This window comes from Polypterus senegalus, chromosome 6, assembly GCF_016835505.1.
Source record: "Polypterus senegalus isolate Bchr_013 chromosome 6, ASM1683550v1, whole genome shotgun sequence".
Taxonomy (NCBI): Eukaryota; Metazoa; Chordata; class Cladistia; order Polypteriformes; family Polypteridae; genus Polypterus; species Polypterus senegalus.
In genome coordinates, this window is record NC_053159.1 from 64,366,988 (window position 1) to 64,390,774 (window position 23,787).

The 23,787-nt window shown below is 37.5% G+C and overlaps 1 protein-coding gene across 5 annotated transcripts in view; it reads left to right on the forward strand.

The window, feature by feature from the left end:
- The window catches only part of pank4 (pantothenate kinase 4 (inactive)), a 146,389-nt gene that overhangs the window by 109,536 nt on the left and 13,066 nt on the right, over window positions 1-23,787 (forward strand). For 4 of the 5 annotated variants that reach the window (XM_039756151.1, XM_039756153.1, XM_039756152.1 and 1 more), the window contains 4 exons: window positions 3,966-4,053; window positions 18,155-18,306; window positions 18,465-18,520; window positions 18,615-18,664. In XM_039756151.1, the coding sequence (XP_039612085.1) occupies window positions 3,966-4,053; window positions 18,155-18,306; window positions 18,465-18,520; window positions 18,615-18,664 (346 nt within the window). Of the gene's footprint in view, window positions 1-3,965; window positions 4,054-18,154; window positions 18,307-18,464; window positions 18,521-18,614; window positions 18,665-22,209; window positions 23,258-23,787 lie in introns of those variants that run through there. The other variant, XM_039756155.1, reaches the window with a different exon arrangement.

Here is a 23,787-nt window from a genome sequence, read left to right on the forward strand (position 1 = left end):
ACCAAAGTGGGGGAAATGGGTGTACCCCTTAAACTGTATACAGTGGGATGCAAAAGTTTGGGCAACCTTGTTAATAGTCATTATTTTCCTGTATAAATCGTTGGTTGTTATGATAAAAAATGTCAGTTAAATATATCATATAGGAGACAAACACAGTGATATTTGAGAAGTGAAATGAAGTTTATTGGATTTACATAAAGTGTGCAATAATTGTTCAAACAAAATCAGGCAGGTGCATAAATTTGGGCACCGTTGTCATTTTATTGATTCCAAAACTTTTAGAACTAATTATTGGAACTCAAGTTGGCTTGGTAAGCTCAGTGACCCCTGACCTACATACACAGGTGAATCCTATAATGAGAAAGAGTATTTAAGGGGGTCAATTGTAAGTTTCCCCCCTCCTTTAATTTTCTCTGAAGAGTAGCAACATGGGGGTCACAAAACAACTCTCAAATGACCTGAAGACAAAGATTGTTCACCATCATGGTTTAGGGGAAGGATACAGAAAGCTGTCCCAGAGATTTAAGCTGTCTGTTTCCACAGTTAGGAACATATTGAGGAAATGGAAGACCACAGGCTCAGTTCAAGTTAAGGCTCGAAGTGGCAGACCAAGAAAGATTTTGGATAGACAGAAGCGACGAATGGTGAGAACAGTCAGAGTCAACCCACAGACCAGCACCAAAGACCTACAACATCATCTTGCAGCAGATGGAGTCACTGTGCATCGTTCAACCATTCGGCGCACTTTACACAAGGAGATGCTGTATGCGAGAGTGATGCAGAGGAAGCCTTTTCTCCGCCCACAGCACAAACAGCCGCTTGAGGTATGCTCAAGCACATTTGGACAAGCCATCTTCATTTTGGAATAAGGTGCTGTGGACTGATGAAACTAAAATTGAGTTATTTGGGCATAACAAGGGGCGTTATACATGGAGGAAAGAACACAGCATTCCAAGAAAAACACCTGCTACCTACAGTAAAATATGGTGGTGGTTCCATCATGCTGTGGGGCTATGTGGCCAGTGCAGGGACTTGGGAATCTTGTCAAAGTTGAGGGACGCATGGATTCCACTCAGTATCAGCAGATTCTGGAGACCAATGTCCAGGAATCAGTGACAAAGCTGAAGCCGCGCCGGGGCTGGATCTTTAAACAAGACAACGACTGAAACACTGCTCAAAATCCACTATGGCATTCATGCAGAGGAACAAGTACAACGTTCTGGAATGGCCATCTCAGTCCCCAGACCTGAATATAATTGAAAATCTGTGGTGTGAGTTAAAGAGAGCTGTCCATGCTAGGAAGCCATCAAACCTGAATGAACTAGAGATGTTTTGTAAAGAGGAATGGTCCAAAATACCTTCAACCACAATCCAGATTCTCATTAGAACCTACAGGAAGCGTTTAGAGACTGTAATTTCTGCAAAAGGCGGATCTACTAAATATTGATTTCATTTCTTTTTTGTGGTGCCCAAATTTATGCACCTGCCTGATTTTGTTTGAACAATTATTGCACACTTTCTGTAAATCCAAAAAACTTCATTTCACTTCTCAAATATCACTGTGTGTGTCTCCCATATGATATATTTAACTGACATTTTTTGTCGTATCAACCAACGATTTATACAGGAAAACAATGACAATTAACAAGGTTGCCCAAACTTTTGCATCCCACTGTATATAGATAGGGGAAACCCCTCATCACTATTTCAGCGACTTCATATATACATAGGAATCCCACTGTAATTACAAATGTATGTTTCATTTCGCGCCATAACCCGTAACGAACTTTCGAAAAGAAGTGTTCTTTTTGGCAGTTCTCACCATTAAGCTGTAAGAAACTTTCAGAACTGACCTTTCCTTTTGTCGGTTTCATTCTGTATTTCTGTTAACAGAGGATTTATTTCACAGCAGAGACACATAAGGGTCGGCCCCCCTTCCTGTCCATGCGCCTACCTCGTGGTTGGCTCCCTGCGTATACACATTAACGACATCCCGTGCTCATGTGCCTCTTCACTCGCTTCCTTACTTTCCTTGTCTGGTCTTTGTGCTCATTGCTCCCTTCTTCTTTAGTCCATTGCTTCAAGCCTGTTATTGTTCAACTTCCTTCACGTCTTTCTGCTGGTCACTTCTGCCTTTTTATTTACTCCAACACTTGAAGCCTGCTATTGTTGGCCTTGCTTCACGTCTTCTTGCTGGTGACTCCTGCCTTTTCGTTTACTCCACCACTTTAAGGCTGACATTGTTGGGTTTCCTTACTTCCTCACGTCTCCCTCCTCGTGACTGTTGCCTTTTCTTTTACTCCACCACTTCAAGGCTGTCATTGTTGGGCTTTCTTACTTGCTCACATACGTCTTCCTGGTGCTGACTTCTGCTTTTCATTCCCTGCTCCACCGCTTCTCACCTTCCTTCGTACTTTCTTTCTTAACGGGTGCAAGTTTACCCCGAATAACGTCTTATTCCGGTGATCACTGTCGATCACAATTTCACTGACCCATACCAAGAGGTTTCCATGCCCCGAGATTGTGCCTGCCTCTTCCATTCTCTCGCTTACTTATTGCATGGCCATATCAGTCTCAGCCTTGATATCTGCAGAGACATTGTGTCTTATGTAGTGAATGACTGGGACAGGTTCAAGGTGTGGACCGATGATGGTACAGGAGACATACTACACAGGACCACTATAGCAGTGAAATGCTTAAGCTCTCAACCTATGGTTCTGCATGTGAACTGATAGCTGCCGTGGAATTGTTTCATTGTCGCTTTCAAGTGTATAGAAAAGGGGAAAGATTCTACACCTTTGAACAATCGGGAGTGCCTGTTAAACATCTTAGATTCATGGGTAGCGATTTGGGTAGTGAACACTTTGATGTTTATGAATGTTTCAACTCTGACAACGTGGATACAAAGTTATCAATGAAACCTGTTGTATCTTTACAATGGTTGACAAACGCGGAATGTAACTTGAACACAACACGTCCTCCAAATACGAACCTGATTGAAGGAAATAATGATAATCAAATCCTTGATGACAGCAACACTCATAACCGTGACAAAACAATTACATTGACAATCCTGTTAATGTTACTTTAAAAATGTTTCCTTTTCTTTTTCATAATTTCTTTAACACATTACTCCGCTGCGAAGTGTGGGTATTTTGCTAGTTTGGCTATATATGACATCCAGAAAGACAGCCATGATAATATATTACCAATTTTATCTTAAACAGAATGGGCCATGTTTTTCAATACTTACAATTGGTTTTAGGATGCTCAGTTCACAAAAATATAAACTCAAAATGAAAATAAATTGGTTGTTATGCAGTTTACCCCATAATTAATTCACAAACACTGAAAAAATGAACGCAAAATTAAACTAGAAAGGCTTCTGTTTTTACTCCTGGGTGTAATGTTTCAGTACAAAGTAGAGACAGTGTGAAAGGGACAGATGAGGGCTTCTTCTAAATGGATGTCTCACTTCTGGCAGAAAGTCATCGTAGCTGTTGTCTCCTTCCACCTGCTACTTGTACACTAATACAGCATGCAACAAAACAGTGAACATTGTATAAAATTTGTTTAGCAGAGACCCGTTTTGCCAAGGAGGTGGGAGGATACATTGCAGGTGCCACACATGCCTGTATAGCTACTTTTAACTGTTTTTTAATGACTCAGCATTTGTTGATCTTATTTGGATTAAAATGGATCACTAATGTATTTTATCATTTATGTCTAAATTGATATATTACTAGTAAGGGATACATTCTTTTTCACATTTAGCTTTGCATTTTAGTTTGCATATTTTTGAATAAAAAAATGACAATGCTTGATAAAATGGGCTCTAATTTAATATTAGTACAGGAAAGATAGGCTTATACACCAAGGTTTTTTTTTCTCCCAAGTATGCAGTGTATGGGCTTGGGACATCAAGGTGTCTGTGTTTTGAACTTCTTCTTTTTTCTTTCTCTCAGTGCTTATGGGTCTTTAACGGTGCGGAGCCTTCTAGACACAAGGGAGCATTGCCTCAATGAGTTCAACTTTCCTGACCCCTATTCAAAGGTGATAAATGCTTGGATATATTTTTCTGTGGTTTCTTTAAATGCATATGATGATAATATGCACACAAGAAATTACATTTTTTCCTCTATTTCTCAATGTTGTGTGCACATTTATATTTATCAAGAAATGAAAGAAGTTAGTCTCTGTGGATTAGTTCATAAAAATGGAGTGGTCAGAATGTACAATTGTGGTAAGAGAAGTGTACGGAAAGAGAAAATGCATCTAAAGAGGCAACGGAATGAAACCCTGATCGAATAAGTGAGTGAGCTAGTGGTTTGAACAAATGTGCTTGTCTGTTTATTATAAGGATCATGACTGTTTCAGGAATTAAGCAGAATAAACACCTGTGTGCATAAAGTCTTAAAAACACAAACAAAAAAATCATGGCCAGCCATGTACAGTAAACATTTTCATAAATGAGACAACAAACAGAATATTTAAGACGAGTAATACACCATTATATTAAAAGCTTTAAATTAGAGTCAGATATATTGTAGAAATAGAGAACTAATCTTGAAGTTGTATCAAAATTGAACAGCAGACTTATTAATAACTGTGGAATATGGTGGTGCAGTTGTTAGCACTGCTGACTCATAGTTCAGTGAGACTGTGCTAAATTAGTGGCCCAGTCATTGTCTGTGTACAGTTTTCACTTTCTCATTGAGTCCAAGTGGGTTTTCCTCTTAAAGATGCGGCCTACAGGATGGCGGTGAACAGTCTGGCGTTATGGTGTGAGGACAACAACCTCACCCTCATCGCATACAAGACGAAGGAGATGATAATGGACACGAAGAAGGAGAGGATACCTCGCCGGCCACTGTTCATCCGAGGGCTTGAAGTGGAAAGGGTGAGCTGTATGAAATATCTGGGCATCTACATCAGTGAGGACCTCACTTGGACTCTTAACACCACACATCTGGTCAAGAGGGCTCAACAGCAGCTGTACTTTCTGAGGAGGCTGAGGAAGTTTGGTATGTCGACCAGGATCCTCGGCAACTTTTACAGCTGCATTGTAGAGAGCATCTTGACCAGCTGCATCACCATGTGGTATGGCAACACTACTGCTATGGACTGCAAACGCCTGCAGAGAGTGGTAAAGACTTCTGAGAAGATCACCAGGACCCCACTGCCCTTTCTGCAGAACATCTACAACTGCAGAGTCCGCAGGCGAACTGCCTCGATCCTCAGGGACCCCACCCACCCCCAACACGAACTGTTCACACTTCTACCCTCCGGCAGGAGGTATAGAAGTATGAAATGCAGGACTTCCAGGCTAAAGAACTCTTTCTTTCCCAAGGACATTAGACTCCTAAATAAGTGACTGGAGTTTATAACCATTGGTCACCTCATTTTATCTACCTCACACAACTGTATTTGACTTGTCCATCATACACCTACCTGCACAATTACACTATATACTTCTATTCTGTTTTTATACTTTATGCTGCCTCTGTTCCTTATCTATCTGCTACTTATTATTTATGTTTATCTTTATACATTGGTTTTGTCATTTTGTGTGGACAGCAAAGAAAGAATTTCATTGTACAGGGAAACGTGCTTCCTTACTGTGCACATGACAATAAACTTGAACTTGTTAAGTTATTGGAGACTCTAAACTGACCCAGTGTGAATGTGTGTATGAGTATAAATTGTAATGGTCTGCCACTCCATCTTGGATTTGTACTTGCACTGTAGCAGATGCTAAAGCAAATTTGAAAGTGGATAGCTGAAGCTTGTTAATAAGCAGGACTGAGAATGCACTAATCTCACAAGTTTTTTTCTACCTGCTGTATAATTGTATTTTGGGATTTTAGGTCTGTTAATTTTTATAATCTTTATTAACAAGGTAAATTCAAGTATAGTATGTAAATGCATGTTTAGTTTTTGGTTTTGGTTTATGTACATAAAATCTAATTAGGATTATAACAAAAACATGTATACCCATTCGTGTCCTTAAAGCATAAAACATATCAAAATGTAAGATGGTTACCAGGAAGGGGGAAAAAGCGTTAAGAGTTAGAGAATTCTGTTTAGATAACATTATCTCCTAAACAACTTGATGAAGCAGTCATGTAACCAGTTCATTCTGAAATTATCTAAAATTCACAAGACTTTGTGACCAAACTCAATATTGCAGCCAACCACTTTCATTCCAGCTATGAGTATGTAGGAATTGTAAAGTCAAGATGGTCTAATCCACAGATACCAAATGCCAGCATATTCATATAAGTATTCATTATTTATTCATTGCTTTTTAATTCATTAATTATTCCTAGGGAAACATGTACATTACAAGAAAACACAGACAAATATAAATGTTTAAAAATGGTATGAATTACCATGCTGTGTAAAGCACTTGCACCCATGAAAAAAAGTACCACATCAGGTTCTTCATGAATTGCTACCTCTATTCTGGCAAGAGCTTATTGAACTATTTCTATTCTGCTGTTACCTATAAGTACCACATTTATTACCTTACTGCTGAGACAAAATCACATAGTGCCACAATTGAACACATCACTTGTTAATTAAGATATTAACTGGCTGGATAAAGTTATTTTGTAGCCAGAACCACTCTCATCAGATTCCTTCCTTTACTTGCATATGGCCTTATTTAATCATCACGGATAAGCTTTTGAACCATCTGATCAGATTTAGAATCGTTTTATAACATATGGACTTCAACAGCAGCTCAATGTATATGTTTAGAACAATTCTAAATTGTAAGATGTGGTGTGTAATGCTACCTTTTCTGTAAAATTATACATATTTCCTCTGGCTTTGTCATTGGACTACCTATGAGTTTCTGGTTTGCTTAGTTTCTCCAATATTTGTGGACCTGTGTGGACGAGAAGGCTGTGGTGAAGTTGTGATTATCAACTGAGTTTAGCTTGTGCTATCATGCATGGTATTTGAAGCATTGTTACACTGAGAAATCTTTATTTTTTTTAAGGATTCCTTTTTTGTTTTAATTGGTTATGTTTTGTGGTAAACTTGTTTTCTTATGCAGAACGAACTTTTAGATGCAGTAGACCATAGACTAAGGACTTGATAGATTTTGAGTCAATTACAGTACTCAGCAGGACTTAGACGTTTTGATTGATAGATATATAGTATCTCTATCCATCTGTCTATCCACCCATAGTATATATGTCACTATATAGTATATGGATATCCGATGTATACATGGTTATTAGTCAAATTATAGTTTTTGTTAAACCCAAAAGACAAATCCGGTCAGGTTTTTTTTTTTGGTTGTATTTAGATCTTGTAACCAACAATATTTAAGTGAAAAACAAATACAGTTGAAGTCAGAAGTTTACATAAACTTAGGGTGAATTCCTTAATACTCTTAACTTTATAAACCCTCTGTAGATTTTAACAAACTATAAATTTGCCATATTGTTTAAGACATCTGCTTTGTGCAGGGCAAAAGTATTTTTTTCCAACAGTGTTCACAGGTAGGTTTTGGGTAGCCTTCCACAAGCTTCTTACAATACGTTGCTAGAATTTAGGCCCATTCCTCCAGACAAAACTGGTGTAACTGGGACAGGTTTGTAGGCCTCCTTGCTCGCACATGCTTTTTCAGGTCTGCCCACAGATTTTCAAACGGATTGAGGTCAGGGCTTAATGGTGGCTGTTCCAATACCTTGACTTTGTTGTCCTCTGTCATTTTGCCACAACTTTGGAGGTGTACTTGGGGTCATTGTCCATTTTGAAAACCCATTTGTGACTGAGCTTCAACTTCTTTCCTGAGTTTTTGAGATATTGCTTCAGTATATCTACATAAATTTTCCTTCCTCATGATGCCACCTATTTCAGAAAATGCACCAGTCCCTCCTATAGCAAAGCACCCCTACAATATGATGCCCCCACCCCTATACTTGACATTTGGGATGGCGTCCTTTGGCTTGCAAGCCTCACCCTTTTTCCTACAAACATAATGCTGGTCATTGTTGCCAAACAGTTCAATCTTGGATTCATCAGACCAGAGGAGATTTCTCAAGAAAGTAAGGTCTATGACCACTTGTGCCATTGCAAATTGTAGTCTGGCTTTTTTACGCCAGCTTTGGAGCAGTGGCTTGTGCCTTGCTGAGCAGCCGTTCAGATTATGTCAATATAGGGCTGTTTTCACTGTGGATATACAATGGGTATGGAAGTATTCAGACCCCCGTCAATTTTTCACTCTTTGTTATATTGCAGCCATTTGCTAAAATCATTTAAATTAATTTTTTCCCTCATTAATGTACACAGAGCACCCCATGTTGACAGACAAAAAAAAGAATTTTTGAAATTGTTGCAGATTTATTAAAAAAGAAAAACTGAAATATCACATGGTCCTAAGTATTCAGACCCTTTGCTCAGTATTTAGTAGAAGCACCCTTTTGAGCTAATACAGCCATGAGTCTTCTTGGGAAAGATGCAACAAGTTTTTCACACCTGGATTTGGGGATCCTCTGCCATTCCTCCTTGCAGATCCTCTCCAGTTCTGTCAGGTTGGATAGTAAACGTTGATGGACAGCCATTTTTAGGTCTCTCCAGAGATGCTCAATTGGGTTTAAGGTGGACAGCCATTTTTAAGTCTCTCCAGAGATGCTCAGTTGGGTTTAAGTCAGGGCTGTGGCGGGGCCATTCAAGAACAGTCACAGAGTTGTTGTGAAGCCACTCCTTCGTTATTTTAACTGTGTGCTTAGGGTCATTGTCTTGTTGGAAGGTAAACCTTCGGCCCAGTCTGAGGTCCTTAGCACGCTGGAGAAGGTTTTGTCCAGGATATTCCTGTACTTGGCCGCATTCATCTTTCCCTCAATTGCAACCAGTCGTCCTGTCCCTGCAGCTGAAAAACACCCCCACAGCATGATGCTGCCACCGCCATGCTTCACTGTGGGGACTGTATTCGACAAGTGATGAGCAGTGCCTGGTTGTCTCCACACATACCGCTTAGAATTAAGGCCAAAAAGTTCTATCTTGGTCTCATCAGACCAGAGAATCTTATTTCTCACCATCTCAGAGTCCTGCAGGTGTCTTTTAGCAAACTCCATGTGGGCTGTCATGTGTCTTGCACTGAGGAGAGGCTTCTGACAGACCACTCTGCCATAAAGCCCTGACTGGTGGAGGGCTGCAGTGATGGTTGACTTTCTACAACTTTCTCCCATCTCCTGACTGCATCTCTGGAGCTCAGCCAAAGTGGTCTTTGGGTTCTTCTTTACCTCTCTCACCAAGGCTCTTCTCCCCCGGTAGCTCAGCTAGGAAGGGTTCTGGTCGTCCCTAACGTCTTCCATTTAAGGATTATGGAGGCCACTGTGCTCTTGGAAACCTTAAGTGCAGCAGAAATTTTTTTGTAACCTTGGCCAGATCTGTGCCTTGCCACAATTCTGTCTCTGAGCTCTTCAGGCAGTTCCTTTGACCTCATGATTCTCATTTGCTCTGACATGAATTGTGAGCTGTAAGGTCTTATATAGACAGGTGTGTGGCTTTCCTAATCAAGTCCAATCAGTATAATCAAACACAGCTGGACTCAAATGAAGGTGATCTCAAGGATGATCAGAAGAAATGGAAAAAACCTGAGTTAAATATATGACTGTCACAGCAAAGGGTCGGATATTTCAGAATTTCTTTTTTAATAAATCTGCAACAATTTCAAAAATTCTTTTTTTTGTCTGTCAATATGGGGTGCTGTGTGTACATTAATGAGGAAAAAAATTAATTTAAATGATTTTAGCAAATGGCTGCAATATAACAAAGAGTGAAAATTTAAAGGGGTCTGAATACTTTCCGTACCCACTGTAGATACTTGTCTACCTGTTTTCTCCAGCATCTTCACAGAATCCTTTGTTGTTGTTTTGTGATTGAATTGCACTTTTCATGCCAGACTACATTCTTCTCTATGACACAGAATGTGTCTCCTTCCTGAGCGGTATGACAGCAGTGTGGTCCCATGGTATTTATGCTTGTGTAGTACTGTTTGTACAAATGAAAGTGGAACCTTAAGGCGTTTGGAAATTGTTCCCAAGGATGTACCAGATTTGTGGTTGTCCACAATTTTTTTTTTTTTCTGAGGACTTGACATAATGGGAAAATCAAAATAAATTAGCCAAGTAAAGAGGCAGTGAGTTTGATGGTAGGCCTTAACATAAATCCACATTTTGACTCAAGTTAGGCTAATTGGCTATCAGAAGCTAATTGTCTAATTGGTTAAAGGCTTGGCATTATTTTCTGGAATTTTTGAAGCTGTTTAAAGACACAGTTAACAAAATATATGTAAACTTGTGACCCACTAGAATTGTCAAATAATCTGTGAACATTGTTACAAAAAAATGACTTTTGCCCTGCACAAAGCAGATATCTTAAATAAAATCATGTACATTTCTGACTTCAACTATGGATCTTTTTTTAGAGAAAAAAAAATGAAATCAGAAAACTTTCAATGCCATTTTTCCATAAGGCATGCTTATTGTGTAACTAATACTTTATGGAAAAATCTTTTTTTATGAGTACAGAAGGTAGATTCTTTGCATAAGTCTCTATCATGTTAGCACACCTAGATTTTGTAATTTTATCCCACTCTTCTTTCCAGAAGAGTTCAAGGTCAGTCAAATTGCAAGGGGATCTCCTGTGAACAGTCCTCTTGAGGTGAGTGGACTCATATTTTTTTATAGGATTAAGCATCCACGTATCGACTGGGCCATTGCAGGACGTTGATTTTCCATTTTTGTTGATTTAGTTATGTACTGTGGAATTTTTTAAGTGATGAAATGGAAAAATCTGCTTTAAAATTAGACATATGGCAAAGGATTGCAGGTTTAATGCCAAAATATGTGGTGTTAATTGTTGTGCCATTTTGGCCACCTTTACATTATCAGGTCTTTGTTAGCAAATTGGAATTTTTGAAGTAATCCAACCTAGTGTCTGTGGTGTTTCTATTACACAATCTAATGTGGCCTCACTGGTCATATTTTATGACTTAAAATGCAGGGAAACCTTTCATGGATCCCCATATGTTTTTTCAGGTCACATTAGAGTGGTAGTGTAAATTCAGCCGAATTCTTCTCTTTGTCCTAACTGAAGACCTTGTTCCCTCTGAAGAGAAGCAGCCTCGTAGCATAAAGCTGCCATCACCTGGCTTGAACTAGAAGTTCTGTGTTCTTTGGGTGATGAGCTGTGCCAGCTATACACCAAACATAGAATTAATTAATTTTATTTAATATGCAGGCAATGGTCAGATATGTTTCTGAAGCTGTTTTAAGGTCAGCATTGGCTTTTTGGTAGCATTGGTGATAAACATCCTACTTGCCTGGTCATCTGTTTTGGAGGGACGTTATAATCTGTCCATTGTCCTAGTTGTACCATTTTCTAATTCTTAGTAACTGTCCTTACTGTGTTTGATATGTGACGAGCTATGTTACTTGGCTTCACTACTGGACCTCCATCATATAACGTCATTGGTTAATCGGTTGTATCAGAATTACTGTGTAACAGACTACTTTTCTGTATACAATAGTTGTATTTATTTATTTATTTTGCCTGGGGCTAATATTGTTAGTTTACTTGAGCTGCTTACAGTTGCATAAGCTAAATAAAGTCCAGGTAGTGTTGGTGTGAAAGAGATTGCAGCAGAACTCTGTATTGAAGTATTATTCAGTAATGTTACAAAACAGATTTAAAGTTTATTAATTCAAAGCTAAAAACTGGTAAAAATCTCGACTCTACATTGTCATCAAATTCTGAAATTAGTCCTGCCTTATTATACAATGGGTTTGAATAAATGTCCAACAAAAAAAAAGGTAGTAATTACTTTTACTCACTCCAAAGCACCAACCTGTTCTCTTATCACATTCTGAAAAACAGCATCTCCATTAGCTATAGAAAAAGACTTCCTTCACTCTGTTTAATCATAGCTTGGCTCTTATCGGTTAATTTGTTTTTTTTCCCTCTTTGTTTAACTTGCAAAAAGTGCTTAATGCTGATCGTTGATTGGTATTTCAAACTTGATGATGGAAATGCAAGTGGATAACAGTGTTGGGTTTTTTAAAAACACAAGGCTATGCACTGATTAAAAATCTCTTTTATCAATTTATTTCTCAGCATTCTCTCTTGGAGTCTCAGTGCATCAGTTTGTATCTTTTTTTTTTTTTTTCCTCTTCCCCTGTTGCTCACCCATCAGATCTCTGCAGCAGGGTGGAGATGTTAGCAAGTATGGTCCTCCTTTTCTTCGCAGCTGGGACACCCAAAGCCCTTGCGTTTTGTGGGTACAAGTGTTTTTACTAACAGCCCAAGGAGAATCAATGGGGAATGTCTGAGCTGATCACATTTGTATTTGAGCAAGCAATTGGCTAATTTACCCATTCCACAACCTGTGGCCTCACAGCTTTCCAGCAGCACACACCAACCAAGTCTGCGCCACACTCTTTATTAAAAATCCTTTAAATCCACAGACCCCTATGTAGTCTCTCTTTCCTTCTCTATTTTTTGTTAATTGAGATAGTGTTAGTTTTTACATGTTTTACAAGTGAAGCAATGGATTTAGAGCTTATATTATTGTGGAAAATACTATTCTTTTCATACTGACCATATTCTTTGTTATTGGTTATGTGGGAGCATATACTCCATAAGAAGCATAGGCAGAAGTACTACATAAGTATTCAACCTGGACTCTTGTAGCTGCAGTAGTTTTAAGATACTCTTTCACCCCTGTTGGCTCAATTCTTTTTCGTTGCAGAGCTTTTCTAGAGCTGCATAAGTAGCTTGTGTCATTCTCAAATGAAAAAAAAACTTTACAAGTTATTTGTCTAATTTGATATCTTTTATATATTATTATACCCGTTGTATTAATACTGCGCTATGTCTCATTGTTATCCTTTAAAAGCACTCGGTGAATAATTTTGCAAATTCAAAAAATGCTCTGTTTGAATGGATTTCTTATCAAGCAAGCAGTACTTTAACCAGATCAAATAAGAGTGTTGAAACAAAGGCAAACTGTTAAACCTTAGCCAATCAGGCATTTCATGTAATGTCAGTTCAGTGTTTCAGTCTCTTAATTCAGTATTTTTGTTCCAAAGTCCATGTAATGTCTCCTGTGGGTACACTTCCATCATCAAAATGGCACAGAAGAAATTTAAACCTAATTCAATTTCAAATCAAAATTTTCATCCAGTTATCAGGACTATAACAATTAATCAATCTTGTTGTTGTTAATTGCAAAAGAAAATAGCTGCCAATGCATTTTGTAATCTATTACATTTTGTACATAATCTATTATTTGTCGTGTTAGGCACATTCTAATAAAATTAAGCACCTATTGCAAGAAAGATTGCATGAAAGAATTTGGGTGGCCCCCCAGAGGCCAGTTTTATTGAGATGTGGCATGTTTCTTTGTCAAATTTGTCAAAACATTTCAATTTTCATTCAAATATCTTGAATAGGTTGTGCTATATGAAGTTTTAAAATTTTAGAATTTCCCATTGAAAAGCATTGGTGAATTTGCAAATGTATCCATCTTGAAATGTAGAAACATCAAGTAGGAACTAGTTTGTTTCAATTTCACCTTGACAGCAGTTGCTTGATCTCATATTTTGTATATTTTTCCCTTTTACTCATCTGACAGCTGTCCAGTGCAAGCAAGTTAGACGCCGGGTAGAGCACGTGTGTAAACAGTTCACACAGCAGCACACTTTTCCTGACCCTTTAGGTTAGCTAATTAATAGTTCACAAAAAAAGTCACTTCTCTGGAAATAAATGGAAGGGGAAAGCAATTATGTAAGCATACATATTCCTTGATTTTTACTTTTGTCATCCACATCCGTCAATTGTTTTAAGCTAGATCTTTCACTGTAGCAACAAGCCTTTTTTCTATGCACTTCTTTGTCAACTAACATTTTTGGGCATACTTTTGTTATGAAGGAGAGCATTGTGCAAGGAACATTTAGTCTTTTATTTTTGTATAAAATACTTGCATGTTTGCACAAGCATTACATTTTTTTTAATCCCCGGATTAATAGAAACTGTAATCAACCAACTAATCAATTAAAAATGTGGTTGTTAGTTGCAGCCCTAAACTGAAGGCACTAAATGTTGTGTTGTATTGTATTGTAATGATCACTGTGAATTTCCGTTTTATTACATTTGTTAATTTAGTTGATGCTTAAATTCAACGCAACTTAAAAAATCTGAATTTTTTTAATAAAAACATAAGAAGGCATATACTATAGCAAGTTTCAAGTCTAAATGAAGCTTGCAGGCTTCATATAAAAAGAAAGAAGAAAATGCCTAGCAGATCATGGATAGTGTGTGCAGGACCTGAGTTGATACTAGGAAATAACATAAGTTATGAGGTATGGGTGGGAGCAGGTAGTCAAGAAATAACAGAAGTTAACTAAAGTGGGTCTCAATTTTCCCTTTACAGTTGCAGCAGAAGTATAGCACAAATGACCCAAATAATTACTTTAATTTTGCCTCCTCCTCTTTTTAGATATTGCATGTCAAAGCAGCAACCAACTAAGAAGCAAACTGTATTTAAAATTAAATGTTAAATGATTTAACTAAAAGTAATATAATAAAGTCATTATAATATGATAAAAGGAAAATATGAAATTGTTTCATAGTATAAAAGAAGATCCCTGGGCAGAACTACGCTCATGAAATTGATGTGTAAATGCATATCTGTAAAATGCCTCAAATTACATAGCGTCTCTGGAGTAAACCAAGACCCATACTAGGTAGAGGTAAAACAAATAACCATCCTTTACTTTCAAATGTCAGATTTGTTTTTTTTATTTTTTTTTTATATACAATTGAATTCTATTCAAATAGTAACATTTGATCAGCACATCCTAATGTCCAAATAAGCCTTGTTTTAATATTATGCTTCCTGTCATTACATACATAAATTTAAAAATATGTTTAATCTCATTTAGGGTTACAGGAGTCCAAAGTCTACCTCACTAGCATCTGGTGCAATGCAGGAACCAACCCTGGAGAAAGCACATATCTTTCACATTCCCACACTAACACACATTCCCAGCCAATTAAGGTTTGATGTTGAAGTGAAACGTATTATACAGGTAGTCGTTGACTTATGATTATGTTCAGTTCTGATGGACCAGTTGTAAATCCATCTAGACATAAGACAGATTGGTATATGTATTTAAACCTGACTGTATGTATAGTAATGAATTAAAAGTCCCTTAAGTCATATTGTCTGTTTTATATCCATTTTATCACTATTATTAGAACATTGTATTGATTTTCAATTATTTTTATTTTATTTTGTTTTGTTGTTACTGTTGCTCGCAAGGGTGCCAAACCTTTAACAGCTTCACAAGTCCTTTCTTTGTCTGTGTTATATTATGTTCTCAGTGTGAGCCTTTTCCAGTGTTCATTGTAGAAACTGTGAGAGGAGCAGTTGTACTGGCAGAGTTTGAGCACTCATATGTTTTCTGTTTTAACATTTCGGCCTGTTAATAAAAATAACATATAAAGGATTTCAGTGTGGTTTCATTACATCTTTGTGGTGGTTTGCAAGAAGCAGCGCATCGCAAGTCACAACGCAGAAGCTTTGGAGGTTACCCAGATTCAAAGCCATAGCACAGCAGTACATGGGATAACTTAGAGTCACATGTGATCGCATTCGCTTTCTTTCCTCCCTCACAACTGCTCGAACACCTTTGTTTTTGTGTTGAGATCAATTGCCTTTTTTCCTGTAAGTGTAACACAGATGTAACTGAATGTAGTCAAAACCACCACAGATGATAAACTGAGGTGAAGATGAATGAGTCGCAGCATATAGAGCTGGTGTTGTGAAAACTGTTACTTGCCTGTGAGACGCAATAACAATCATAAATCAAATGGTCAAAAGACGCATAGGTTGTAAGACGATGATTACCTGTAGTGTGATTCACGGGTTCTGATAATAATGTGATTAACATGCTTTCTTCTCAACCAAGAAATGTTGTCTTGATTCCCCCCTTTTATATAACTTTTTCTTCATCCCAAGTTATATTTACTTTTATTTATTTGCCCAATGCCTTTATTCAAAGAGACTTACAACATTTGAGATACAAAAGGTTACATTTTTTTTTTCTTCTTTTTTTTCCTTTTTTCCAATTAGGGCACAGGTGGGTGAAGTGATTTCCTCAGGGTCACACAGTGTCAGTGGCGAGATTTAAAGTCCAAAGCTTTGACCACAGTGCCACACTGGCTACCAATTTCCCTTACCATTTTTTGTAATGACCCCAAGCTATGCTGTGCATATTGTCTCCATAATTAGTTTTAGCAATTTGTAGTAGCAAACATACTCTCTAACCTTTACAACACTATCGCAATCTGTCTTAAATTGCTTTTCTGTCGCTTTTGAAACCGTCTTACAAAATCTGAAGATCAAACATAATTGTAGTTCTTAACTAATTAATGTGCTATGTAATTACAATATTTAACATGACAGAAATTAGCCTTTATTACATCATACTTTACATTTATTTACACTGAAGTGAAAATGGGAGGTTTTGTATTTTTGTAGTATTATATTGTAGTGTCAGAATCATAATTTTTATTTATTTCCTTTTTTGCAGAAAATATCTCCCATAGTTTTGGGCATCTCAAATGGTTTTGAATTTCAGTACTTTCCTTAGTATTGCATAAAAGTTTAAAATTTTGTTATCTTGAAAACCCTACCTGTGTGTCTGTATCTATCTTTGTTTTTTATGCTTCTGTTATATGCATCTAAATTTCCCCTTCAAATTAATAAAGCTTAATCTAACATGTTTTTTCTGCTAATTACTATTCTCAATGGAGCAACGGTCAGTATTCATTTCAGGAAAAATATGAAAGAGGTAGCCTACAATAATACAAGAGGAGCATCATTTGTGTAGATCAGGCACAGACATTTACTTCCTCATGCTCAAGCATTAGAAAAAAATATAAGAATATTGTGCAAAGAAATATGCCTCTGCTGTCCTGTTTGCAACATTGATTTGTGCGTTGGTGGCTGTTTCAACACATCACGAGAAGGACATGTACTAAATTTGGATCAATTCAGCATTAGACCCTGGAAATACAATTCCTGCTGCTTTTATGTTTACATTTTGGTAATTACATGTTTCTATTACATATAATTTTTATTTGGGGGTTGGGGGCTGTTTTGGCTTATTTTTCTGGGAATAAACAACACTAAGGAGGCAACATCAGGTTTTTAACATAAAACCTTTAGAATGTGAATAGATGAGATACACAAATGTGTAGAACCATGTTATATTGTATAAAGGCTTGCAATTTAGCAGTTCACCAGCAAATGTTGACTACACCGGGAACCAAGTCATTTGTCTGAGTAATGGTTTTATTTTCCAGTAGAGGGCACTAAGTGTCCATAAGATGTATATAAGGTGTTTCTAAGTACAGTGCAGTATATGGAAAGTTATGGTGGCCTTTTAGAGTGGGGGTACTCGGATTAAGTCCTGGAGGTCCACAGTCAGTGCAGATTTTAATTTATCCAGTTTCTTAATTAGAACCATTTTATCAACTAATAAAGCAATATTTCTTTAGGGTTAGTTTTAGTTAACTTGCCTATTATAATTCAGGACCCTTAATTGCCTATTGCATTTGTAAACCGCTGCATTTAGGTATTTAATTTTTGCCCATTTTCTATAATGGCCATCAGTTAATAATGAGGTGCACATGGCAAAGGAAGCACCAGCTTATCAGCTAACATTCAAACCTGTGTGCATGCATCATGTGTGTTAATACAATGTTTTGAAATAAATGACAGAAAAGGGAAGGACCACAAAAAAAACTATAGATAAAGTTCTCAGAAAACACAAAATATACATTTTTCTTCTTGGAAGAATGAAAACACTAATATGCCATATAATTAAATTCCAAGTTTCAATATTGTTATGCCTGTCTTACTGCAAAACTGGTTGAAACAAAAACCTGCAGCCACTATGGATCTCTGATTTATCCCTGTTTTAGAGCCTTAGCTTTGAGGACAAATAAGTTAGTTCAATTGTTCTCCTGGAAATACATATTGGTTAAAGGTGTCTGTTAGTAGACACCTTTAGTAGAGTGCGTTACTTACTACTTAGTTGTATTTTTTTCCTCTTTTCTTCTCTAGATAAAGCAGCGGGAGAATGACTGGGCATTGAAGTTCTTTCATAAAGTGGTAAAATCCCTTGAGAGTCTAAACTGGGAAGAAAGGCAGTTCTCACTAGTCAAGGGGTTGCTGGCTGGTAATGTGTTCGATTGGGGTGCCAAGGCAGTGTCAGAGTAAGTTTGTGTTTAGTCTGTGCTTACACACCTTTCTGTTAAATTTTTGTGCTATTGATATCAGTTGGCCTGTTTTATCATTTAATAGTTGCTGAGTGATTGCTAGGCTGCTTTGATTGAATTTGTCTCAAAGGTAATATTGTTCTGTTTATTTACAGCATTCTGGTGACAGATCCAGATTTTGGATTTGAGGAGGCAAAGCAGCAGCTTCAAGGTAAGGAAAGGTAGTTTCCATATGGTGAATATCTAAAAAGTAAACTAATTCATCGTTGCATAATGATATGAACTGTCTTGCCCTCGTTTCTCAGAGCGTCCATGGCTGATTGACACATATAACAAATGGATTGAGAGATTAAAGGTAATATACCTATTTTCCTTTTCCTTTAAGATTAGTGAATCAACAGCAAATGTTGACTAGTGTTATCATATCTGTGTAATAGATGAATTAGCTTATTATACGGTGAAATTTTCTTGCATTTGGTTAAGAAAAACAGTGGCACACTACAGTGTTAAACAGTTTGCGTTAATTGAACTCATTAACTAAAGGCAGGATTCTGGTAATTGGTAGTTAGGGTTTACAATAGAATGTGGATTCATTCAAAATAATTTGTTCTTCCTTATGTTTATTAAATCACAAGTCTGTTTGTAATGCCCTCAGTGTCTCTGTTTTTAACCATGTGGATTTATTGGGCACTAGCAGAATACCCGTGCTTCGCAGCGGAGAAGTAGTGTCTTAAAGAAGTTATATATATAATATATAATATATATATAATAATAATGTAACATGATTGACAATGTAATTGTTTTGTCATTGTCATGAGTGTTGCTGGCATATATATATACGTGTACATATATACACACACACACATATACTATGGGGTGCCAAACAGGCAAATACATTGATTTTGTGAATATATAAAGTTGGCGTCAGAATATATATAGTCAAAACTTGAATATATAAAGTCATTCCCGAATATATAAAGTCAAAACTTGAATATATAAAGTCAGCGTCGGTATATATAAAGTCAAAACCTGAATATATAAAGTCAGCGTCGGAATTTATAAAGTCATTCCTGATTATATAAAGTCAGCATCGGAGTATATAAACTCACTCCTGAATATATAAAGTGAAAGTCAAAATCTATTGATTGAAACGACTCTGAACTGAACTAAATTAACAAAAACGTATTCAGAAAAATAAATTAAAAAAACACTGTTCGGTTAATGTTTTGAAAATGACGCATGTGCCCTGCCCAGGATTGGTTCCTGCCTTGCGCCCAGTGTTGGCTGGGATTGGCTCCAGCAAAACCCCCGTGACCCTGTGGTCGGATTCAACGGGTTGGGAAATGGATGGATATTCCGACGCTGACTTTATATATTGAAGTTTGACTTTATATATTCCAGAGCATACTTTATATATTCTGAAATATTCCAAGCGCCGTCTTTATATACTCAGGTTTTGACTTTATATATTCAAGTTTTGACTTTATATATTCCAGCACTGACTTTATATATTCAAGTTTTGACTTTATTTATTCCGACAGTGACTTTATATAATCAAGTTTTGATTTTATATATTCGGGAATGACTTTATATATACAAGTTTTGACTTTATATAGTTAAATTTAGTCATCATTGCATAACTTTTCTTTAGCATAGAAATTTAAAGACTAAATTCAACTTCCATTCCTAACAAAGATATTTCTGGCGACTAAATAGAACCTACTTATATCCAAATTCGAGCTATTGAGCTGTCGCCTGCCTGCCTGAATAAGTCACCCTCGCTTCGCTCTTACTTTTTTACCGTTCATTTAATCATGGCTAGTGGCGGAAAAATTATAAAATGGAAGGAGGATTACACTGAGTATGGCTTTACCAAAACAATTATTGATGGCGAATCGATTATTCATAAAGCTTCAACTGGTGATCTGTTTTTCTGTGTTAACCTCATATTTTTCATACTTCTTCTCAAACCAAGGGGGTGCGAGGGTAAAATGAATCGGGAAGCGCTGATCAATGTAATCGGTGTACCAGGAAATCATGCATTGACAGAAGTTCCCCTTTGCTTGTAATGCAAAGTGTGATTAAATGCGTGATTTTTTAACGCGTTATGGAGCACATGCATCAAAGCTTCTCAGCTGTGCTTGTGCTAAGAAAAGGAAACATTTTAAAAATAACGTAACACGATTGTCAATGTAACCTTTAGTAAGTAGTGCCTGGAGGATTCTGTAGAGACAGCGTGTGTATTAACTTGTGGATTTTTCTGTGAGTATTTGGTGGCAGCGTCACAAAGTCGCTTCCATAACACTACGTTAGCTGCGGAGCTCAGCTCAGAGCGAAATGAGGTAAATGGGAGGGGAGATGATGACATGAGTCCCCCACCCACCTTAACTGTCAATCCCCCACAAACACAGTCTCTCGGAATTTGCATAAGCATAGCCCTTCACCTGCAATTTTAACTTAGTTACAAAGTGATCAAAACTCTCGTTTATATCCTGCGTCCTCTCATTAAGCTTGTATCCCGCATTACCCGTGGGCATGACAGCCTGCAGCCTGTCTATGAACTTAATTTAAACTTTAGGTTTACACCGTGCTTTGTTTCCGAAGTAGCAGCACTCATGAATATGGTTGTATATGTCACAAACCCATCTGGGTTGTTTCCATTTCTCAGTGCTAAAGTACATTAAATTATTTCTACTTATTTAGTAGCAAGTGATAGCACTCTCATTTCACAGAATATCTAAACAGGGCTGCACAATGGGAGAGTGAAAATGTTCACTTGCAAAATTAACCCTGTAGAACCAGCTCATCCTGGCAACAGCAACAGTAACCTCAACTTTGTCAAGTCTGGGCACACATCTCAAATTAAAGTGAAAGAACTGAAAGACCATTACATATTATATAGTTTAATGAGATGATGTATAGAAAAGTGCACAAGATCTTTAGAGTAAGGAATAAACAAGGAAGGCACAATAGTCCAGAAAAAATGGCAAAATGAAGTGTTAACTAGGTAACATCCCTAACAAATATTCCGCACTGCAAATAACTTTAGAGCAGATTTACTCCTGGGCTGATTCTACAGCATAAAGCTTCAGCGTTTACTTATAGTACTTCCTGCTGCTTCAAATTTTATCCAGAAAAGGTCTGAACAATTGTAGTTATGGGTTGAACCTATGGGACTCTAGCTGTTATGGCTATGAAGATGTCCACAGCTCCATGGGTACAGTTAAGCAGATGTCCAAATTATGAATTAGTTGTCAAGTCTGGAAACAATAACTGCGGGAGACCTACTTGCATTGTCAGTGTGTCATTTGTCATGCAGGAATGGAAAGTGTACACGTTAGGAATGGGAATTTAGAAAAACATGGTATAAAAATATCCTAACTTGATAGACAAAGGATATTCAAATACTCCATGTCGGAAAATCAAATCTTTTTGTGGGTTATATAATTATGAAAAGGTGAAGGGAGGCTTCCTCAGTTGAAGATGAATATAGTAGCTGCTGTAGATGTACCGTCAGGGGGCTGGGAGTATTATTCCTTTTCCAAGGGAAGTATTAAAGTACATGCATGGAGTCAATTGTACATTTGATCCGTTGTACGGTGTACAGTGCACTTATCACCTTATCACCGATGTACCATAAGGCTGTGTGCAGAGTCCCCTTCTATATACCCTGTATGTATACAACTGTGTCTCCATACATTCTACAAATACAGTCATCAGATATACAACAGTGTTTGGGCTGATGTCAGGCAGGAATGAGATGGCATACAGACATGAATTTGCTAAACTGGTAGACTGGTCTTAACTAAATAACTTGTCACTGAACACCAAAAAAAATGAAGAAATCTTTCTGGATTTTTGGAGACAACATGAGGATCACTCTCCTTTTAAACATCTTAGGAGAAGAAGAAGAGAGAGTTTGAAATTTCTGGGAACCCATATCAGTGATGACCTCACATGCACAATCAACTCCACGGTCCTAGTTAAAAAGGCTCAGCAGCGGCTCTGTTATTTAAAGACACTTAAGAAAACCAACTTGGCTCTGGAGCTGCTTATGTCCTTTTATCACTGTCCTGTTGAGTGTTTCATTATACTGTATTATAGCGTGGTATGCCAACTGCTCAGCAGCAGACAGAAGGCCATTACAGAGGGCTGAAAAGATTATTGAACTTCCTCTGCCCTCACTGGGGAATATCATCCTCGCAGAGCTAGCTACATCTGGAGGGATACAACTCACCACTGCCATCACTTGTTTTCCTTGCTGCCATCAGGTAGGCACTATAGGACCCTAAAGACTCACACTAAAAGACCCATCACTGAACTGGACTCCAGCTCAGAACTGTATGTCTTAGTATAAATGTTTTACTTACATCTTGTGTAAATTAATTCTGGTGTAAACTGTGATGACTTTTTGGGGTGACTAGATAATATACACATCCTAGGGACGGCACTGCATATTTCGTTGTCCAAGAAATGGCAGTAAATGTATTGATTCATTCATTCATATATAGAAACATCTTCTCATGTTCCAGTAAATGCCTCCCAACTCCTTGGACAGTGTTTAATTCTGCAGCAAGATAATGACCCTAAACTGCTGAGGCAATGCAAGTGTTTTTCAAAGCTAAAAAATGGAAAGTTCTTCAATGACCAAGCCAGTCACCCAATTTAAATCCAATTGAGAATGCCTTTAATACTCTGAAGAGAAAACATTAGAGGACAAGCCCCCATAACAAACAGGGGCTGAAGATGGCTGAATCAGAGGGTTGTCAGAATATCGCCAGAGACCATACTCAGCACCTGGTGATGCTCATGAATCACACAATTCAAACAGTCATTGCATGCAAGGGATATGCAGCAAAGTACAGTGGGACCTCAGTTTGTGAGCATAATTCTTTCCGGAAACGTGCTTGTAATCCAAAGTACTTGTATATCAAAGGGAATTTCCCCATAAGAAATAATGGAAACTCAGATAATCCGTTTCACAACCCACAAATATTTATATAAAAATGATTAATACAAAATCTTCATTCTAACTAATGGAATCACTGCTACCTGTCTGCTCACTGGAATTTTTTTCTTTTTTTGCGACTTTAACAAGGAAACCTATCCAACTACAGTTGCTTTTGCCTGAAGAGTCACTACACTTGGACACAAAATTAAAAAATGCTTTCCCCACTGTAAGGTTTCTAAACTCACTTGGGTTTCTCCCCTAATGGAACAACACACGGGCATCTCAAAGCAAGCAACCGGAAGGCTCCCAGCGCAGTTTGCCATAAAAGACAATCAGAAAAGATTGTGGTCAAGCTATACACACCTGCAGTTGATGGGTGATGCAAGGAACATTATAAATGCAAGAGCACAGTATTACTTTGCCACTAACCTGGTCACAACCCTGCCTGATTGCTGTGTGTCTGTATAGGAGAGTGGTAGATCCCACTACAATAAATAACTGTGCTGTAATATACGCTCATATGGATG